Below are 18,527 nucleotides of genomic sequence, written 5' to 3'. Positions count from 1 at the left end.
CTGAAATCTGCCTCTCAAGAACCTGCTCCCCCTTCTCCTAGTTTTGTCCTCTGCGGCTAAGCAGAATTCCAAACTCCCACCAACTTTAACAAGCGCTACAAAGGAGAGGGCTGCAGTGAGGTGAGCATTATGGGGCAGAACAGCCAAAGCTGAGACACTATCATAGTGTTTAATAAACCAAGAACCCGGACCAACGACAGGATCAAAGCCGCTGGCCAAGCTGCCAATAAGACATACAGCTCCATAACTCTGTCACTGGTGTCCGGGGAAAAACCTCAAGCCCGGGAACATACATAGCTCAGGAAGAAGGAGGGACTGTCTGAGCCAGACCTGGGACAGGTCAGCTCCCAGCACAGCATCCGTCCCTACCTCCCACTCCAAAACAGAACGCCCCCAACCGTCAGACCTCTGGGACACTCCCAGCACCAACCCCCCCACATCCACCTCCCATCTGTCCCCCCAAGGAGGGAGGCCCAGGGTCCCCACAGCCAGGGAGCTGCACCCCTTACCCAGTGTACAAGCAGCGCTTGAGAAGGCTCGCTCCCCACTGCCAGTGCCCAGAAAGGGAGACACAACCCGTTTCACCAGCTCCTCCAGCTGCAGATAGCTCTCACTGGGGCCCGTGGGCTCATGGACACTCTGAAAAGCAACAACAAGGGTCAGAGCTCAGCCAGGCGGCCACTGGCTTTGTACAGACGTGGCCTGGGGAGGGGAGCACCAGCTCCCTCTCATCACATAGCAAGACCTGAGGGTGAGGAAACAGAAACCCCTTCTCGGGGCTTTATTAAATACTATCTCAACTTTGGCTGTTCTGCCCCATAATGCTACCTCACTGCCAACCCTCTCCCTCGTGGTGCTTGTTAAAATTGGTGAAAGTTTGGAATTCACGTTACATACATGTGTAGGTACAAGACAAATGGGAAGATAATAACAGGACTGAAGGATCCTGAGGGGCAGCAGGTTCAACTCCCCCCCCCTTTTTTTTAACAAATGAGGAATTCTCATCCAAGACAGGAAAATGGCCTATCAAGATCATGCGGCTCCTAAATAATGGTAGTGACAAATAGTACGGGACGAGATCAAGGAAGGAAAAGAGAGCAAGGAACAAAAAGGAAAATATGGGATAGGGTGAAAAAGTTCCAGAAAGAGAGGCACTAACCCCAAGATGGTGAGGTTGCCAACAGTGTGACTTTGGCCAAGCTTTTGGGACTTGGTTTCCTTCTCTTTAAATAGGAGGCTGAGGAACTGAGAGATTACTAAAATCCCATTCAATGTTAAATCTATAATCCTTTTTTAGTAATAGTAACAATAATTTTGGCCAAGCTTTTGGGTCTCAGTTTCCTTCTCTTTAAATATGAGACTGAGGGTCCCATCCAATGCTAAATCTATAATCCCATTTTAGCAATAGTAACAATAATCTTGGCCAAGCTTTTGGTTTTGTTTCCTTCTCTTTAAACTTGAGGCTGAGGAACTAGAGATCAGGTAAGGATATGGAGCTCCATGGCTTCAAAGAGGGATGGGCCCTGCTCTGGCTCCAGGCACCTAGGTGGCAAAAAGAGCCACTCGGGCTTCCCAGAGGAAACCATTTGCTAATTATCGGGGCTCCCCTTAAGCAGAAGGGGCTCCTTGGAATGGACTGTGTTTCCTATCTGTGGAAGTCTTCAACCAGAGGCTAGATGGCCCCATGTTGGAGATATCGGGGAGGGGTTCTTGCTCAAACCAGATATCCTCCACAGCCACTTTCTGTCCCTCTGAGTCACCTCCCAAGGGACCCATGGGGTGGAGGAGGGGAGAGGCCTTCTCTCCCACAGGTGCCCCTCAGGAGAGCAGTTTCAACCACAAAACCACCTTATCTGGTTTTCAGGCCCAGGAATCGCTTTCAGTCACTTTTACTGCCTTTGTTATTTCTAAAGTGCCTTCTCCCCCTTTCAACAGCGGCTGCAATCACCCCACCCTGCACAGAAACCTCATGGAAGATGATAAATGATAGGAAAGTAGAGATCTGAGAACTGAGGCTAGCAGGGGGGCCCTTTCCCTGCTTGAGAAAGTGTCAGCGGGCCAGAAGGGGCTGCCCCTGCCCGGCCACAGCGCGGAGTGGGGGGTGTCCCTCCAACGGCCGCGGTTCTTGGAAACACCTCGGAGTGTGTCCGTCCTAGCTGCCGGGAACGGGCCACCGGGCACGGTCCACCCAGTGCTTGGGCTCCGGTCTCTCCCCAGGGAGCCCAGCCAGGCTGGAAGGTGACTTTAGTGCGGGCCAGGCCCTCGGAGACCTGCTATGTCCAAGCATCTGCTGGGACGGAACAGGAGGAGAGCTTCACTGAAAGGGCTCTGGTGGGCTGTAAGCTTGGGGGGAATGCAGTGTAATAGCAATAATGAGAATAATAATAACGGTGATAATAAATAATAACTATGATGACAATATACATGTAAATAAATATATGCATATATACATGTAAATAAATATGTTTTATAGATAGATAGGTAGATAAATAGGTAGATAGATAGATAATAAAGTACTGAGCAGAGTCTGGCACATAGTATTATACAAATATTACTATACAAATATTAATACCAATAACTAGCATTTACATAGCACTTTAAGGCTTACAAAGTGCTTTAACTATGCTACCTCATTCAATCCCCACAACAACCCTGAGAGGGAGAGGCTACTGTCATCCTCTTTAAACTGTGAGATCCTCAAAGGCAGGGATGTCTTTTTTTTAATTAATTGAATTTATTTATCTACAGTGAATGACATATAGTAGGAACTTGATGGGTTTTACAGATGAAGAAACGGGTTGTAAGAGTTTTAGTCACTTGCACAGGGAGACACAACTAAGTAAAGCACAGTGTTTGGCACCTAGTAGTCACTTAATAAATGTTTATTGAATGAATGAGGGGAGTCAGAAAAGCCCGAGTTCAAATCTGGCCTCAGACACTTACTAGTTGTGTGACTCTAGGCAAGTCATTTCATCCTGTTTGCCTCAGTTTCCTTATCTGTAAAATGAGTTGGGGAGGCAAATCACTCTCGTATCTATGCCAAGAAAACCCCAATTGGGTCATGGAAAGTCAGACACAGAAAGAGAGAAACAGAGATAGAGAGAGATGGTGAGACAGAGAGACAGAGATACACAGAGACAGAGAATTTTTGGAAAATGTATTGTTTTATAGTTGTAATGTTATTTGTTCTGAAATTTTTTATCTTGTAATCTTACTATTCATTTTAGCATCAAGGTGAGAGTTTAGTGGATTAACTATTTCAAATGCATTGATTTTTATAAAAGGGACCTTCTTTCAAATCATCAAAATATTTTTAAAATATCTACATATTTTGTGAGTTGTTTTTATTTCCCATAAATTGTTTTGTCTGCTTAGGTTAGATATGTACACTGAAAGAGAGAGACAGACAGACAGACAGAGAGACAGAGTCTCAGGAGTCTGCCCCCAATCTGACACCCCTTGGGGAGGCCCACCCCACTCTGGGCCCAATCCCAGCACCTTCTTGTCTCAGGACTTAATTTCCTTCCCCTGCCAAGGAATGTTGTGTCTTTTCCCTCTTTACTATGATGGGGAATGGGGAGTAAAGAAGCCTGATCCTCCTGTCCTCTCGCTGGGGGAGAGTCTTAGGAAGACCAAATAGCTCGGAGGTGAGGGTACTCAGGGAGCCTTTCCTCAGACACTAAGCTGTGTGACCCTGAGCAACTCATTTTATCTCCATTTGTCTCAGTTTTCTCTTCTGTAAAATGGGGAAGGGGGTTGGATTCAAGGACCTCCCCGAACCCTTCCACCCTGAGATCCAGGAGTCTCTGACCACTTGAAGGTGAATCCAATAAAGGGACAAGTTGCCCACACTGAGGCAGGGATTGTGTTGTCCTTTTTCAGCACTCCACAAACTAGTCTTCTCTGAACCCAGCAGGTACATAATGAACATTTATTAGACTAAGAGAAAGTGCTTAATTGGGTGGAATAACAGATTGGTTTAAAAAAAAAAACCAAACAACACTAATTATGTCCCGGTGCTGGGTACCATGCCCGACAATGAGAGGGGAATCCCAGAATTCCTGAGCTGGAAGGCGTCTTTAGCCCCCCTTCCCCAACTCATCCCTGAATGAGAACATGGAAAGGTCAAAGCAACCTTGAACTATCAGGCAGTCCAAGAGGGCTGCCCTGCCTTCTTCACCAGCCCAGATCACTCACACAGACTCACCTGCAGAATGAGCAGCATCTGGATGATGGATGCCGGGACTTTGGTCTGCCCCACAGGAAGCATCTCCTCCAGCTTGACTTTTAGGAGAACGAGGTCCCGAAAGCCAAGCAGGGCAATTTGGCGGATAGTCAGCTCCTGCCCCTGAAGAAGAGAGGGGACCAGAGAGAAAGGTGAGAAGGTAAAAAGCTTCATTGACACGGGAAACCTTCCAGAGCCAGTGTGCAACTCTCCTGGACTCATCCCCATCCAGTCCAATCCAACCCACCCATTGGACACCACGTTGCTTCATTCTGTTCTCCCTCCATTCTCTACACTTGGGCTCCCTCCTCATCCAAAATTCTCCATCCCTTTATTTCTTTCCGATACCCCAATTCATTCCAAAAGTCTCTACTGGGGAAAAGTTAGCTGTCCATTCCTGGATTCCCTTTATTTCTTTCTTATTTACTTCAATTGATTCCAAAAGTCTCTGCTGAGGAAAAGTTAGCTGTCCATTCCTGGATTCCCTCTATTTCTTTCTTATTTACTTCAATTCATTCCAAAAGTCTCTGCTGAGGAAAAGTTAGCTGTCCAGAGAGCAAAAGTCTCCCTGCTGCCTCTGGTTTCCTCTGTAACTCAGCAATTTTTTTCATCTTAGTGGGCCTCCACTTCATTTAAAATGAGGTCATATGGGTCTCTAAATTCAGTATTCTAGGACCTCAAAAGTCCCTTCTAGTTCTACATCTGTGATCCTGAGAAAAAACAGAGGAAATGGTCAATGCTAATGGTCAGCAATATTGCTCCCAAAGCTGCAGGGAGAGGGGCCGTTTCCTTTCTGTGAAGGGAATGCTCCAGGTCACATTCGCTCTATGACAGAGAAGCAGGGTTTCCTCAAAAAGATCCTGGACATCAGCTTCTTGCAGAAGGGAAGCTCTGACTCAGGCCAAAAGGGTGATATCTGGGTGATCTCACCCATCTGGGGGACAGGGCACAGCTGCTGAGTCAGAGAAAATGAGGAAGAAGGGCTGTGGCTAAAGTTCATCTTGCCTATCTCCATGACTCCCCTTCCTCATAAAACCAAACAGAGCTTCAGCTAGAGGCTCAGGACCAAAGAATCTTCGAACTAAAAGAGATCCCCTAGACCAATCCCTTCATTGTTCATGTAGGAAACTGAGCACGGCCGGGGGCTATCTAGAAACCAGAAATGATTCTACCTTCCCCAATCCCAAAGAAGCTTCTAACATCCCATAACTGCTCAGAGTTCTTTCTGGGAAATATTTACTTCATCTCTGAGCTCTGTGCACCTTAAGTGGTACCCTCCTGCAGGTAGCCATCCCTGACCACCTGGACTGGGAGAATCTGTCCCGTCTCCAAATACACAGAGCTCTCGGCGCTCACGTGCTCCTTCCTAGTTTTTACTGCAATTATTGCTGTGTTTCTGACTCAGAGATGGAAGGCCCTGGGGCCACCAGGAACCAACAGGTCCAGTCCCTAATCTCTAGGACACCCTTGACAGGTCTTTCAAGAGATCTTCAAAGGGGAACTCACTGCTTCTCAGGCACTCGCATTGACAAGTCTCACTTTGCTTCTTTGTAATTTCAATTCAATTTGATAAACCTTTATTACAGGTCTACATTGTCTTTGCCTAGGTTGGTGCTGAGGATTGCTGTCCAATAGTGTCCAATTCTTCATGGCCCATTTGGGTTTTCTTTGCAGAGATACTGGAGGGGTTGGCCATTTTCTTCTCTAATGCATTTGATAGATGAGGAAACTGAGGTAAACAGAGTTAAGTGATTTGTACGGGGTCACACAGCTAGCGAGTATCCGAGACCAGATTTGAATTCAAGAAAACAAGGCTTCCTGATTCCAAGCCCAGGGCTCTATCCACTTTGCCCATAGAGATGCCTTTGCTGAAGATACGAAAAAAGTCCCATGTGCTCCATAATCTTAAAATCATGTGGAGGTTGGGGAGAGAGGAGAAGCAAATGCAAAATGAATACAAGAAGGGGTGGTAGCCCTAACAACCTGAGGAAACGGCAAAAGCCTTGTACAGGAGGTAGTAACTGGGCTAAGTCTTCGAGAGAGATGAGGGTTTTGCGGTGAGAAGGGAGAATATTCCATTCCATGAGAGACCGGCATACTGTGCCAAGGCATGGAGGCAGGAGAAAGCATTTGGAGAAAGTCAAGCATTCAATCGCTATCCACGGCTCCTGGGAGCACCTCTTCCAGGTGAACCTCCATCGAAAACTCCTGGAAAGCAGGAGCCTGCTACTCCTATGTACCACTCATGAAGCTCACAACCTAGCAGGTGCTCGATGCACATTTTTTACACAGTATCTTATTTTTCTAAGTACATGAAAAGAGAGTTTTCAACATCCATTTTTGGAAAAGGTTTTGTTCTAAATTTTTCTCCCTCCTTCTCTTCCCTTCTGCCTCTCCAAGACAGCAATCTGATATAAGTTAAATATGTGCAATCCTTTTAAACATAGTTCTATATTTGTCTTGTTATGAAAGAAAAATCAGACCAAAGGGAAGCTTGACCAACATTTAATGGATAAACTCCCACCCAGCTTCATGTTAAGAGAACAGCCCTCGTCTGCCCACAGCTCAGAATGAACTGAAAACCTGGGAAGGAGGGGTAGAAAACTGGCAGAGGCAGGGTCCACTTCCCTCCTTTCTAGGATTGCTGCCCACCCAGAGGAGAGCCAGTAAAGGGGCCTCTTGGCACAAGGCTTAATGGCATTAGAGATTTTAAAAGGAGGAAAATTCTTTCCATTGTTTAATTTTTCACTTGGTTCTGAGAAAAGTAATCTATATGTTCCCCCGGCCTAAACCTCTCCGGGGGAGATCAGATGTTATCACAAAACCCTAGGAATTCTTACCACGTGGCGCAATATTTAGTGTGCAGCAGGTAAGGGGGGGCGTTATCAGTGTAGATGCCAGGGAAAAGCATTAGTAATAAAAACTACCATTATCATTCATAATCACACTTAGGTAATTATGGATAATTACAATGATTATAACTCACAGAAACACATTTGTATATTTTGGTGTAGTTTTTACCATCACAAAGAACTTTCCGAACTCCACAATTGACTTTGAAGGCTGGAAAGTACACTTGGAGATAATCGGGCCCAAATCTGTATATTTTGGTGTAGTTTTTACCATCACAAAGAACTTTCCAAACATCATAATTGTCTTTGGAAATAATCTGGTCCAAATCTGTATATTTTGGTGTAATTTTTACCATCACAAAGAACCTTCTGAACACTACAATTGACTTTGAAGCCTGGGAAATACACTTGGAAATAATCTGGTCCAAATCTGTCATTTTAAAGATAAGTAAACCGAGCCCCAGTGAGTGAGACTTGCCCATAGACACATCAATAACGTGGTCCAGTGGACATCAGCTCTCGGAGCCCACAAGCCCGAGAGATCCCAGGTTTAATATCAGAGTGTACCCCTCTTGGAGCTACTGCTTGTGGTTCGAGCTAGAGATGAAACATAAGGTCTACAGAAATGAGAAAAGAGGAAGGAAGTAGAGATGGCATCAAACTCTATAAGGTTCTCAACAAAAATAAAGGTGGGAAACAAAAAAAAAGAAAGCAAGAGAACATAGTTCTTGGATCCGTGGTCCTTGGTGAGGTGCAAAAGCAGTGGAATTCTGCATAATGTCACCAGAATTCCAGGTGGAACCCCAGTCCAGTTCTTCCTTTGGGAGCCTTTCAACGAAAGAGCTACTGTAAAGTGATAAGTTGCAAATCCTGTTGCAAAATTCCCAAGGATTGAGCCAGAGTCCTGGGATTACAGATTGAGAACCAGGAAGAATTTGAGGCTACCATTCATGTTGTGGCTGAGAAGACTGAAAGCTGGAGAGGTTATGGGACTAAGGTCATCAAGAAGCAGCATCTGAATCCAGATCCTCTGACTTAAGCCTGGTGAGCTTTCTATGCTACTAAAGAGAGGTCCAGAAATGAAAGGATGTGCCCAAGATAGCGCCATGGATTTAGAGCTAAGCCGGCACTTGAACCCAGGTCTCTTGGTATCCCGTTCTTGCATTTGTATTCCCAGAGATTAGCCCAGTTTCTAAAACATATTCAGTACTTATTCTCACCACACCAAATTTTCTTGTACACAGCATCTGAGATAGAATAGATCCTTAATTATATGAGTATATGAAAATGTTATATTAGTATATGCATTTGAGTATATGAGTATATGAATATAAGCATATAATAAGAGATATAAGAATATATGAAGGGGCAGATAGATGGGGCACTGGAGTCAGGAAGACCTGAGTTCAAATCCAGAATCAGACACTTAACACTTACTAGCTGTGTGACTCTGAGCAAATCACGGAACCCCAATTACCTCATCAAAAAAAAAAGAATATATGGAATATTGATTTAATTTAGTGTTTGTTACCTTCTTATTAACCAGATATTCTCACTGTAGTATCTGCCTTTTTTGGGGGGGGGGGAGAAAGAGTAAGGGGTCCAGACCTATAATTTCATCAATGAGAAAACTTCCTCCTTGGATAAAGTTTATCTCAGGGTATTACAGTCCTGGAGGCTTGCCTGGATCACAGGATTACAAAAGGGAATCTGAAGGGATTATATTTTATAACAGAAAAGACTGAGGTCCAAGGTGGTCAAGTTATTTGTTCAAGGTCTCATGGGTAACCGGCAAAAGAAGGATTTGTGCCCAAGCCTTTTGATTGCAGAAGCAGAGCTCTTTCCCGTGATTTGCTCATAGTTACGACACCAGGGTATATCTAAGGAGACCCTGGGCCCAGATATTCCTTACTTCCAAGGTCAGCTCTCCTCCCCACATTGCTTCTGGCATCCCCGGGGGATCTGGCTGGTTCTGGTTATTTCCTAGAACCATCCGTTCTCTTCACGTATCTTGGGATGGGCATGAACGGTTACAGTATTTGCCCGATAAAAAAGGTTAAAGTATTGCCTTTAGGGCTTCCGGGGTCCATGTTAAATATTACATTTATGATTTTTTTTGAGGACTTAAAATTTATAACAAACCGGGGGAGGATATAAAAATCGTGACCCGTGTTTCCGGTGCTTAAAGAAAGGTCGAACCAAAGTTCGAGGCTCCAGGAGGGTGTGATCCCATCCAGTGTCTCAACACCAGGAATCTTGCTGTGGCAGAAGGTTTGGCTTTCCTGCCCTGCCCTAGCCCACTGGCCCCCTAGAATTCCCTAAAGGCACAAAGGCTTTAACTCCTTTTCTTCAGAAAAACTCTGGCCTTGGATTTTGCTATGGAGTCATTTTATAGTAGGGCAGGAATCCCGGGCTCACCAATATGAACTCTAAACTAGTTAATCATTCATTCCTCCGAGGATTATTGCAGCCCTTCTGAGGGGTATCCAGCCATGGAAACGAGCCCCATCCTAAGCTACCAGCATTAAAGAAAATGCCATAAAAAGTCATCAAATCATCAAATCTCTCCAGGGTTTTAAGCTCCTTTTTTATATATTAAAAAAAAATCCAAAACACATAAAGTCTCTCTTACCCAAAGGATAGTCCAGTATCTCCTGGTTAAGCATGAGGAAAGACAAAAAGCAAAGAGCAAACGGTTTCATTAAACACACGTGAGATGATAACGTTGGGGACCGCACACTGAGAGTCGGAAGGGGTCTCACGAGCCGTCCTCCAGCCCCACCATGTCACCGAGCAGGAAATAAGACCCAGGAGAAAGGAGGTGGGTGGGTTCCAGTAGGGTTGGAGCCAGGAATCCTTGGCTTTGCCGTGAGCAGGGTGTCAATCACCCCATGATGACCCAATCACACCATCTGCCCCACACTGGCTCAGAGAAACCCAGAGCTGTGCCCAATATCACATAGTAACAAACAACACATCTGGGATTCAAACCCAGGGCCCCCAGCCCCAGAGTCTGGCCTCCTTCCCATGGTGCTGCCCTCATTACCAGATAGTTCTAAAGTTGCAGAGGGCCTCAGAGGGCCTCAGAGGTCATTAGGGAGGCCTCTCAGTAATTCACCTGAATTCAAATTTGGCTTGATACTCACTACCTGAGCAAGTCACTCAACCTCAGCCTACCTCAGTTTTCTCATCTATAAAATGGGATAATAATAGCACTATCTCCCAGCATCATTTTGAGGACCAAATAAGGTGATATTTGTAAAGCACTTTTATTGCTTTACAATTTTACTTATTTTTATTTATTTTATTATCTGTAAAGTACTGCACAAATACTAGCTATTACATGATTATAGACAAAACTGAGGTTGGATAAACAAAATGATAATAGGAAAAGACAGGGGCAGCTTTTGATCTCAGATTCCTGGATTCCAGGGCCAAGACTCTTTCCATTATATGTGTGGTACATAATGATGGCAAAAGCCCACCTCTGCATATTTACCATTAATAAAGTACAGTCCTGTAGGTAGGTCCTGAGTTCTCTCACAGCACTGTAGAGTCGGAGCTTGTAAGGGGTGCTAGGGGTCACCCTGGCTAACTTTCCTCATCCTATGGAGGAGGAATGATGCAAGTCCCTCCACCAGGGCAGATATTGAGCTCCTACAACTTACACAAGATCTCTGGGTCAATTCCATAACACATTTATTATATGTCCCCCTGGATGCTCACTGGAGATTCCCAAACCCAAAAATGGGAGACCTGGCCTTCAAGGAGCTTCCATTCTACTTGGAATTTTGAATAAACACAAAGTAATTCATGGGATCAAAGTAAGAGGAGACAGTAAGGCACGGTGAACAGACTTAGGGTCGGGGAAGAGCTAGGCTGACGTGCTGCCTTTGTCATGAATTAACTAGGTGACCCAGAACAAGTCACTTAACCTTGTACTCAAGACAACTCTCCGTCGGACAGTGGCCCAACTCTATCATCAGCTGTGGAAGGACTTTCCACAACAGGGAGCTCCTTGATTGGACAAAATTACAAAAATTCCCAGACAGGAAAAATAATTGGGAGATGTCCCAGGCAACTCTCTATGCTACAGACCAATTAGTAACTTATATCCATGGAGGGAGTTTCCACACTAAGAGCTCCTTATACCAATGAAATCACATATCTAAACCGAAAATAAATAAATAAAACTGAGGAATAAATGCTGACATTTAGGGCATGAGGGAAGAATCAGGTAGAATCAGGTGCCTAAAGCACTATCATGGACCCCAAAGTCATTACCTGAGACTGGAAAGGACTTCAGTCACCACTTAATCCAACCAAGAACTGACAAAACTCTACTAAAGTTCTATCTTAATGCTTTTGTAGCAACTGACAAAAAGTCCCCCTAAAACAATTCTGCTAACAAATTGTAGATAAACTGGGGTCCAGGAGACCAGCTGACCTAAGGTTTCTGACCATTCACTCAGTAATAACCTGGTCTGGAGCCCCCACTAGTACCGCCCCATTTGGTTTTATTTGCCCTTCAGTGAAGGGGAACCCCTTTACCTCCTAAGGCAGCTGTACTTTTGGACAGCTCTAATGATTAGGAAGTTTCTTTTAATATCAAACAAATTGTATCTGATGAATGTTAATGGGAAGTATACTGGTGGGGGCTCATGAGCTATAGACCTAGGTCTTCCTTCTAGGTGCAAATCCTTAGAGGTCCAATTCACAAATGCAAATGAAAGCTAAGAGAATATCACCAAGAGAAGTGCTACAAAAGTATTACGGTAGGACTTCGGAAGGGAGGTATAAGTACTATTATTTCCATTTTGCAGATGAAGAAACAGAGGCTCGCTGGTAAGTACCTGTAGTAAGCCTCAAGCTCCAGGATTGCCAGTGCTTTTTTCCATCATGTCCCACACAAACACTGTTCCCATTTATTCTAAGAATGTCGGGGGCTTTCACCAGATGCGCAAGGGCAAGATGCCCCACTCTGGTACTCCTATGCCTTCCCTTATACCTCCTACCCTCACACACCAACCCCCCAAAGTGGCTCTTTAATCACATTGGATGTAGCCATCTCCTCTGCCTAGTGATATGGTTACAAGGGATGTCAGAGCTCCCCATTCCACTAGAGCCTAAATAAGAATCCTCTCTAGGACATCTGAAAAGTATGTCCATCCATTCAGCTCCACATTTGCCCATGTTCTATCTGGGTTTCTATCTTATCTGTTCAACTATACTCACTTATATATCTGTGCAACATTCACCATCTCCACCATTCCCCTCTGTCCCATGGTAGACCATAAACTCAAAGGCCAGGACTGCTTTATTTTGTGTTTTTGTACCCCCAAACTCCAGGGATGAGGAAATCACTACTTCCAGAACCAGCCCACTGCATTTTGGGAATACTTTAAATATGAGCCAGCTCATCCTTTGATCAAACAGAAAGACTCAACAATTATCTTCAATCTAAAATTCTGAGATTGGTGGCAAACTCTGTGTCTACCTCCTGGTTTTGGGTGGGGAAAATAAGAGAATTTTCAAGGATTTTAAAAAAAGACACAAAAGAATCAAATCCTTTCCCCATCCCCTTTACCTTCTACACTTTATTTGAAGTGTAGGGTACAGAATAGGGAGTAAGAACTCCCAGCACTCAACGGTATAGATGTGAGTAATCAAAGAAATGTGATAGTTCTCTTCTGAGTCAGAGCTGTTTGCTGAAAACAGCGCCAGAGATCTGAGGAAGATAACAGAACACCCCCAATTGATGGCCCACAATTAAGCTTGCAACTCACAAATTCCAGTTATAATTAGTAAAACAACAATAATGACAGCTAACATTCATATCCTACTTTATTGTCTCACTTGATCTTTACAATAACCCCAGGAGGGAGATACTATAATTATACCCATTTTACAGATGAATGAATTGAGTTGTGACTTATGGTCAGCCTACTAGACACTGTTTAAAGGAGGATTTGAATTCAGGTCTGCCATCTGATTCCATGTTCAGTGCTATAGCTACTACTTTTCCTATTCTGCCACACAACCTGGATGCTGATGAGATGGGAAAAACAGTCACAGTTACTTTATAATGAATTTAACTGACCTGAACAGGATAAAATATTGCCTGTAGGGTTGGGAGAGTCTCAGTGAAGAAGTGATCCCATACTTCGGCCAGAAGGTCAATTCGATTTTTACCTAGATATGGAAAGACAGGACAATCAAGGTAAAGAAAAGAATTGTCAGTTATTATTTGTGTGCGCCATCTTCCTCGATTCCATTTTAACCACATATTAATTTCCTTCCAGAGCACAGCTCAATATTCACCTCTTACATAATATCTTTTGGGGGGCTCTCTCTATTTATCAGTTTTAAAATGACTTTGTATTTCTGTATATGCTTGATATGCAGTAAGCACTTCATAAATGTCTATTCAACTGTCTGTCTGCCTATTAGACTATTCACCTATCCATCTGTCTGTATTTCTATCTTTTCTATTGATATATCTGCTGCATTTTCCCTCTCAACCCCCTCACTCCTGTCCCCTGATAGAACATAAATTTATTAAGCTCAAAAGCTTAGGACTATTTCATTTTATGTTTTTATATCCCCATAAGGTGGCACTTGAGTTGAGCTATGAAGCAACCAAGGGATTCTAAGAGACGGAGGAAGTGCCTTTCAGGCAAGAGGCACAGCTAGATCAAAAAACGTGGAGGTAGGAGATGGAATGGTCCATAGATGCAGCAAGCAGAACAGCCCCCAGAACACAGCAAAATTGACAGAGCCAGAATGGAACTGTTCAGATTAAAGAGTCAGATTTTTTTAAGGGTACAAAGAAAGATGCATTCATAGAGCAAACTGATTTAGGGAACCTTAAGGATCATCTAGTGCAGTCCCCTTATAGTGAAGAACAAGGCAAAGAGAGATTGAGTAATTCTAAGTGAATTCCCAGTTCCCCCCAAGTGGAGAAGTAGAAGGGCTGAGATTTGAATCCAGTTCTCCTTACTCCCAAACCAAAGCTTTTCCCTTTACTCCAAAATACCCTTCCAGGGCCTTAACAACACAACATATGAAGTCCATCACTTCAAACCCATTAAAGCCATGAGAATGAGGCTGCATCATTTAAAAATGGGACTCTCTATTATTTAAAGACCATCAGAGAAGGATATTCCACTATGAGAAATGCTTCCTTGCGCCTAATCTAATTTCCTCAGGCCCTCATTTAAGTTCTCTTAGATCTGAAACTCGTTTCCGAAGAGGGGTGGAGAGCTGAGGTCATTGTTCTTAATTCTTGTCCTTCTATGGAATGAACACGATGACCCTGGAGAGCTAAAACTTGGGAGAATGACTAATGAGTGTGCCACTGACGGGAACAGATAATTTGGTGGAAGAAGGATTGTTTTTTCCTTAAAGTCCTATTAAAGGTGATTCATTACTAGAAATGTCAGTTCTGATGAACAACCAAAACAATAACAAAACTCACACTTACACAGTCCACCGGTCTACTTTGGCCCCTTCTCATCTTCTACCTGGACTACTATGATCGCCTCCTACCTAGTATCTCTGCCTCTGGCTTCTTGCATCTCCAATCCGTCTTTCTTCAGCTGCCAAAGTGACTAATGATTATTTCTAACGTGTAGATCTGATTGGGTCACCACCCTGCTCAATAACTGGCAATGGCACCGTATTACCCCCTCTAGGACCAGAGATGACCTCCTCTGACTGACTTTCTTTCCAACCTCATCCCAACCTACCTTTCCATTCTCATGACTCATTATTCCTTTTCCTCATGTACTCTACAATCCACACACAGTATACACACACACACACACACACACACACACGTACTATTTTATTTTTGTCTTTGTATGTACAGAGCACAATACCTGGCAAAAGGTTTTTTTTTTTTTTTAATGCCTTTTTGTTGTTGCTTTAAAGCTCATAAAAGTTCTCTCCTTATAACAAGCACATGATATTGGCAGTGCAAAGATCATCATTGCCATTTTAGAAACATATAAACCAGGGATTTGAAAAGTTAAAGTGACTTGTCTAGGGCTGTCCAAACAATAAATATTAGAACCAGGACTTAATCTAATTAGTTTACCACAAACAACAAAAATCCCTCTAAACAAATTGACAGACAAAACAAGGGACACGGAGTTTTCCCAACTATGGAAAAACCCAATGAATTAACAAATGAGCAAAGACAATGCTTTTGTTCTGTGTCCTCTGAAGCCTCCCCAAAGCCTCCCCCCCCCATCACTCTCAGAGAGAAGCACAACAGTTGTCATCTCCAACCCCAGATTCACTCTGTCCAAAATTGTCCAAAATTATCTTAGCTAATACAAAGCTGAACAGAAAGTCCCTGGCAGAAAAACAATTCCCTTTCATTCAGAAGGGTCGATGAATGAAGCGGCCGGCTTAATCAAATATTGTGATTACTTTAGAGTTACCATAAATGGGCCATCAGTTTTTAAAGCCTTGTAATACAATAAAACATGCAATCCTGAAACTCGTTAGACTATAATTTAATCTGTGATGTATGATGCTATAAAAAGAGCAGGGGGTGGGGGTTAATCAGAATATTTGGTTTGTGTTTCTGTTCTTCTAGTTACTAACTGTATGAGCTCAAGGGGATCCATTCACCCTGTTTCAGTTGAGTAAAATGCAGGGCAGGAGTAACGACAGCTAAGATATCTCTCTGGCTTTCAGTCTTATGATCCTATAGTATTTATGTTCACTTCAGGGTCTGCTTTAATTCATCAACTCTAGCTGATGGTATGCAAAATGTCAAGTACCTTCCTGCCCTTCCTCTCCTCCCACCCCCAGTTCTTCAGTTATTTCTAGGGCAGGAAGGCTTTTCTCCCAGAAGGCTCACCCATGACCCAGTAGGTATAGCCTACACCACATGCAAAGCCAAGAAAGGGACTTTACCTCTGCTGATAATGGTTTGCCAGAGGCAGGGGGAAAGCCTGTGGCATCAATTGTTATTTATTGACCCAGATAATGGAGTTGATTGAGATCTGTTTTTGCTCTTGAGAGGCCTAGAAATTAGGTCAGTTCATATTAAGACATCAAGAGATCACAAGCACAAGTCAGATGGTGCCCTGAAAGCTCTGTTCCCAGGGGCCAAGCAATCTTGGACAGCTGAGGACAGATGTGTCCCAGCTGTTCGGACATCCCAGGCTGCCTCTCTCCGCCCACATCCAGAAGGGGCCCTCTTACTCGCCTTCACACAGGTGAACCTTCTCTTCCACAAACAGGAGCCCCTTAGCAAGCAGCTGGTTCTGCCAAGAAATAAGAAAGAACAGAACAGAAACGTTGGTGATTTCAGAGAATATTTATGAGTCCAGCAAAGATCTTGGAATGGAACAAAATGGCAGAGATTTGGCTCTGAGTGTTCACCTATCAGAAATACCCAATTTTTCCCATGGGAAAAACAATATAGGGGAATTTTCCCCCTTTCTTTACAGAGATAGGGGACTCTGAGGAGAGAATATTGCATATATTGTCATACCATAATATAATACATACAGTAATGCATTTTCCTCCCTTCTATAGAGACAGGGGACTCTAAGTAGAGAATATTGCATATAGTGTCACACCACAATATAGTATAGACAATAATGTATTTTCCTCCCTTATTTACAGAGATAGGGGACTCTGAGGAGGGATAATTGCATATAGTGTCACACCACAATACAGTATATTCAGTAATGTATTTTCTGCCCTTCTTTGCAAAGGCAGGGAGTTCTGAGTAGAGATTATTGCATATATTGTCACACTGTTCTGATGAGTTATCTTGCTGAATTGCTCTTTTATTCACTGTTCCAAGACAACTTGCTGGGGAAGGTAGCTATATTCCAGAAATGAAGGCAATATAGAAATTAATGATAGTAACAACAACTGAATCTATTGCCTCAGCTTTTTCCTTCTACAGGCAGGGCAAAAAACTATCCCCCATTCCACTTTGCAGCCACCTTCTCCCTTTAGAGCTCCTCTTTACATGTCCCCTATTTGAAGGTAAGCTCCCTGAAAGCGGGCACTGTTTGGTTTATATTCCTATTGCTTGGTTTATATTCCTATTGCTTGGCACAAAGTAAGCATTCAAAATGGATTCCCGTCGATTTATTATCTATTTATTTATCATCTACTTATCTCTCCATCTTTCCTTCTATCTCCCTGTCTATCTCCCCCATCTAACTATCTGTCCATTCATCTGGATCACTGAATCTGTCCATTTCAATAGTTAGAACAATTCTACTTTTTGTTGGGCTGCCTTTTATTTAAGTTCCAGATCTCATAAGAAATAAAGGCGATTAACATGTCCCAAAGGGGAATGTTTTAGCACAGGGGTTTCCAATATGAAGCAAGCATCTCTAAGAAATCATGAGAACCTCATTAAGGGGGTATGTATGGGTGGGCCATATCTGACATACAAACATTATTATATTTGATAAATAACTATATTATCCCATTACAAGCACTTCTTCTGTTTTGTTTTGTTTACAAATGCATGATAATCTTTGGAATTTGTTTCTTTTAATATTGAATGGACCGTAGGAGGAAGGTTCATGAAAGCCAAAGGGTACAGAGCCTGAAAAGGGCAGAACCGTTAAGGACATAAAATTCCCCATCTCCTATTTCTGGGCAGAACTTGGGAAGGTTTACGAAGAACTTTTCTCACGATAGTTCCGTGAGGATGGAGGATAGGTATGTATGTATGGGTGGTTCCCAATCTTCAGATGAAACTGGGAATTTATATGTGTGTATATGTCTATTTCCAGAGAGAGAGAGAGAGAGGATTTGAACCTCTCCTGCTGGTGAGTCCAGTTTTCCTTCTGCCTCAAGGTTAATTTGGGATGACTCCCAAAGCTCTTCCATACTTGCTTTGGAGAAGGGGGAAACTGAGGTCTAAGTAGAATATATCGATTATTTCAGGTAACCAGTGGGGAGAAGCATAGATTAAAAAACCCATAGGGACTGCTTAGGGAAGAAGATTAAAGTCAAGGATGTGAGCAGGGACTGAGCAGGGACCAATCTTCTAGGAAGGGGGCCTCAAAAGGCCAGTTATGGTAGTATGTCGGTGAAAAGCATCTTATATTTAGAATGTGAGGATTCGGATTTGAATCCTGGCTCGGCTTACCTGCTAGCTGAGGAAGCCTGGGTAAGTCACCTATTATTTGACCTGAACTTTCAGCTTTAAAATGGGGTGGGGGGGAGCTAAGTGGTACAATAGACAGAGCACCAGCCCTGAAGTCAGGAGGACCTGAATTCAAATGTGACCTCAGACACTTAACACTTCCTAGCTCTGTGACCCTGAGGTAGTCATTTAATCCCAATTGCCTCAGCAAAAACAAATTTAAAAAATAATAATATAAAATAAAATAAGGGGGAGGGGAAGACTGGCTTCAAGGATCTCTAAGATCCCTTCTAGCTCTAAATCCGTAGATTTA

The 18,527-nt window shown here is 43.4% G+C and overlaps 1 protein-coding gene across 7 annotated transcripts in view; it reads right to left on the bottom strand.

The window, feature by feature from the left end:
* Positions 1–18,527, bottom strand: part of PRR5L (proline rich 5 like) — a 135,775-nt gene that overhangs the window by 15,095 nt on the left and 102,153 nt on the right. For 6 of the 7 annotated variants that reach the window (XM_031942658.1, XM_031942656.1, XM_031942657.1 and 3 more), the window contains 4 exons: positions 16,301–16,358; positions 13,178–13,269; positions 4,208–4,348; positions 510–639 (listed from right to left, as the gene is read on the bottom strand). In XM_031942658.1, coding sequence (XP_031798518.1) covers positions 510–639; positions 4,208–4,348; positions 13,178–13,269; positions 16,301–16,358 — 421 coding nt within the window. The remainder of the gene's footprint in view (positions 1–509; positions 640–4,207; positions 4,349–13,177; positions 13,270–16,300; positions 16,359–18,527) is intronic. The other variant, XM_031942660.1, reaches the window with a different exon arrangement.

Source organism: Sarcophilus harrisii, chromosome 6 (assembly GCF_902635505.1).
Source record: "Sarcophilus harrisii chromosome 6, mSarHar1.11, whole genome shotgun sequence".
NCBI lineage: Eukaryota > Metazoa > Chordata > Mammalia > Dasyuromorphia > Dasyuridae > Sarcophilus > Sarcophilus harrisii.
This window is presented reverse-complemented; position numbering and strand designations above follow the sequence as displayed.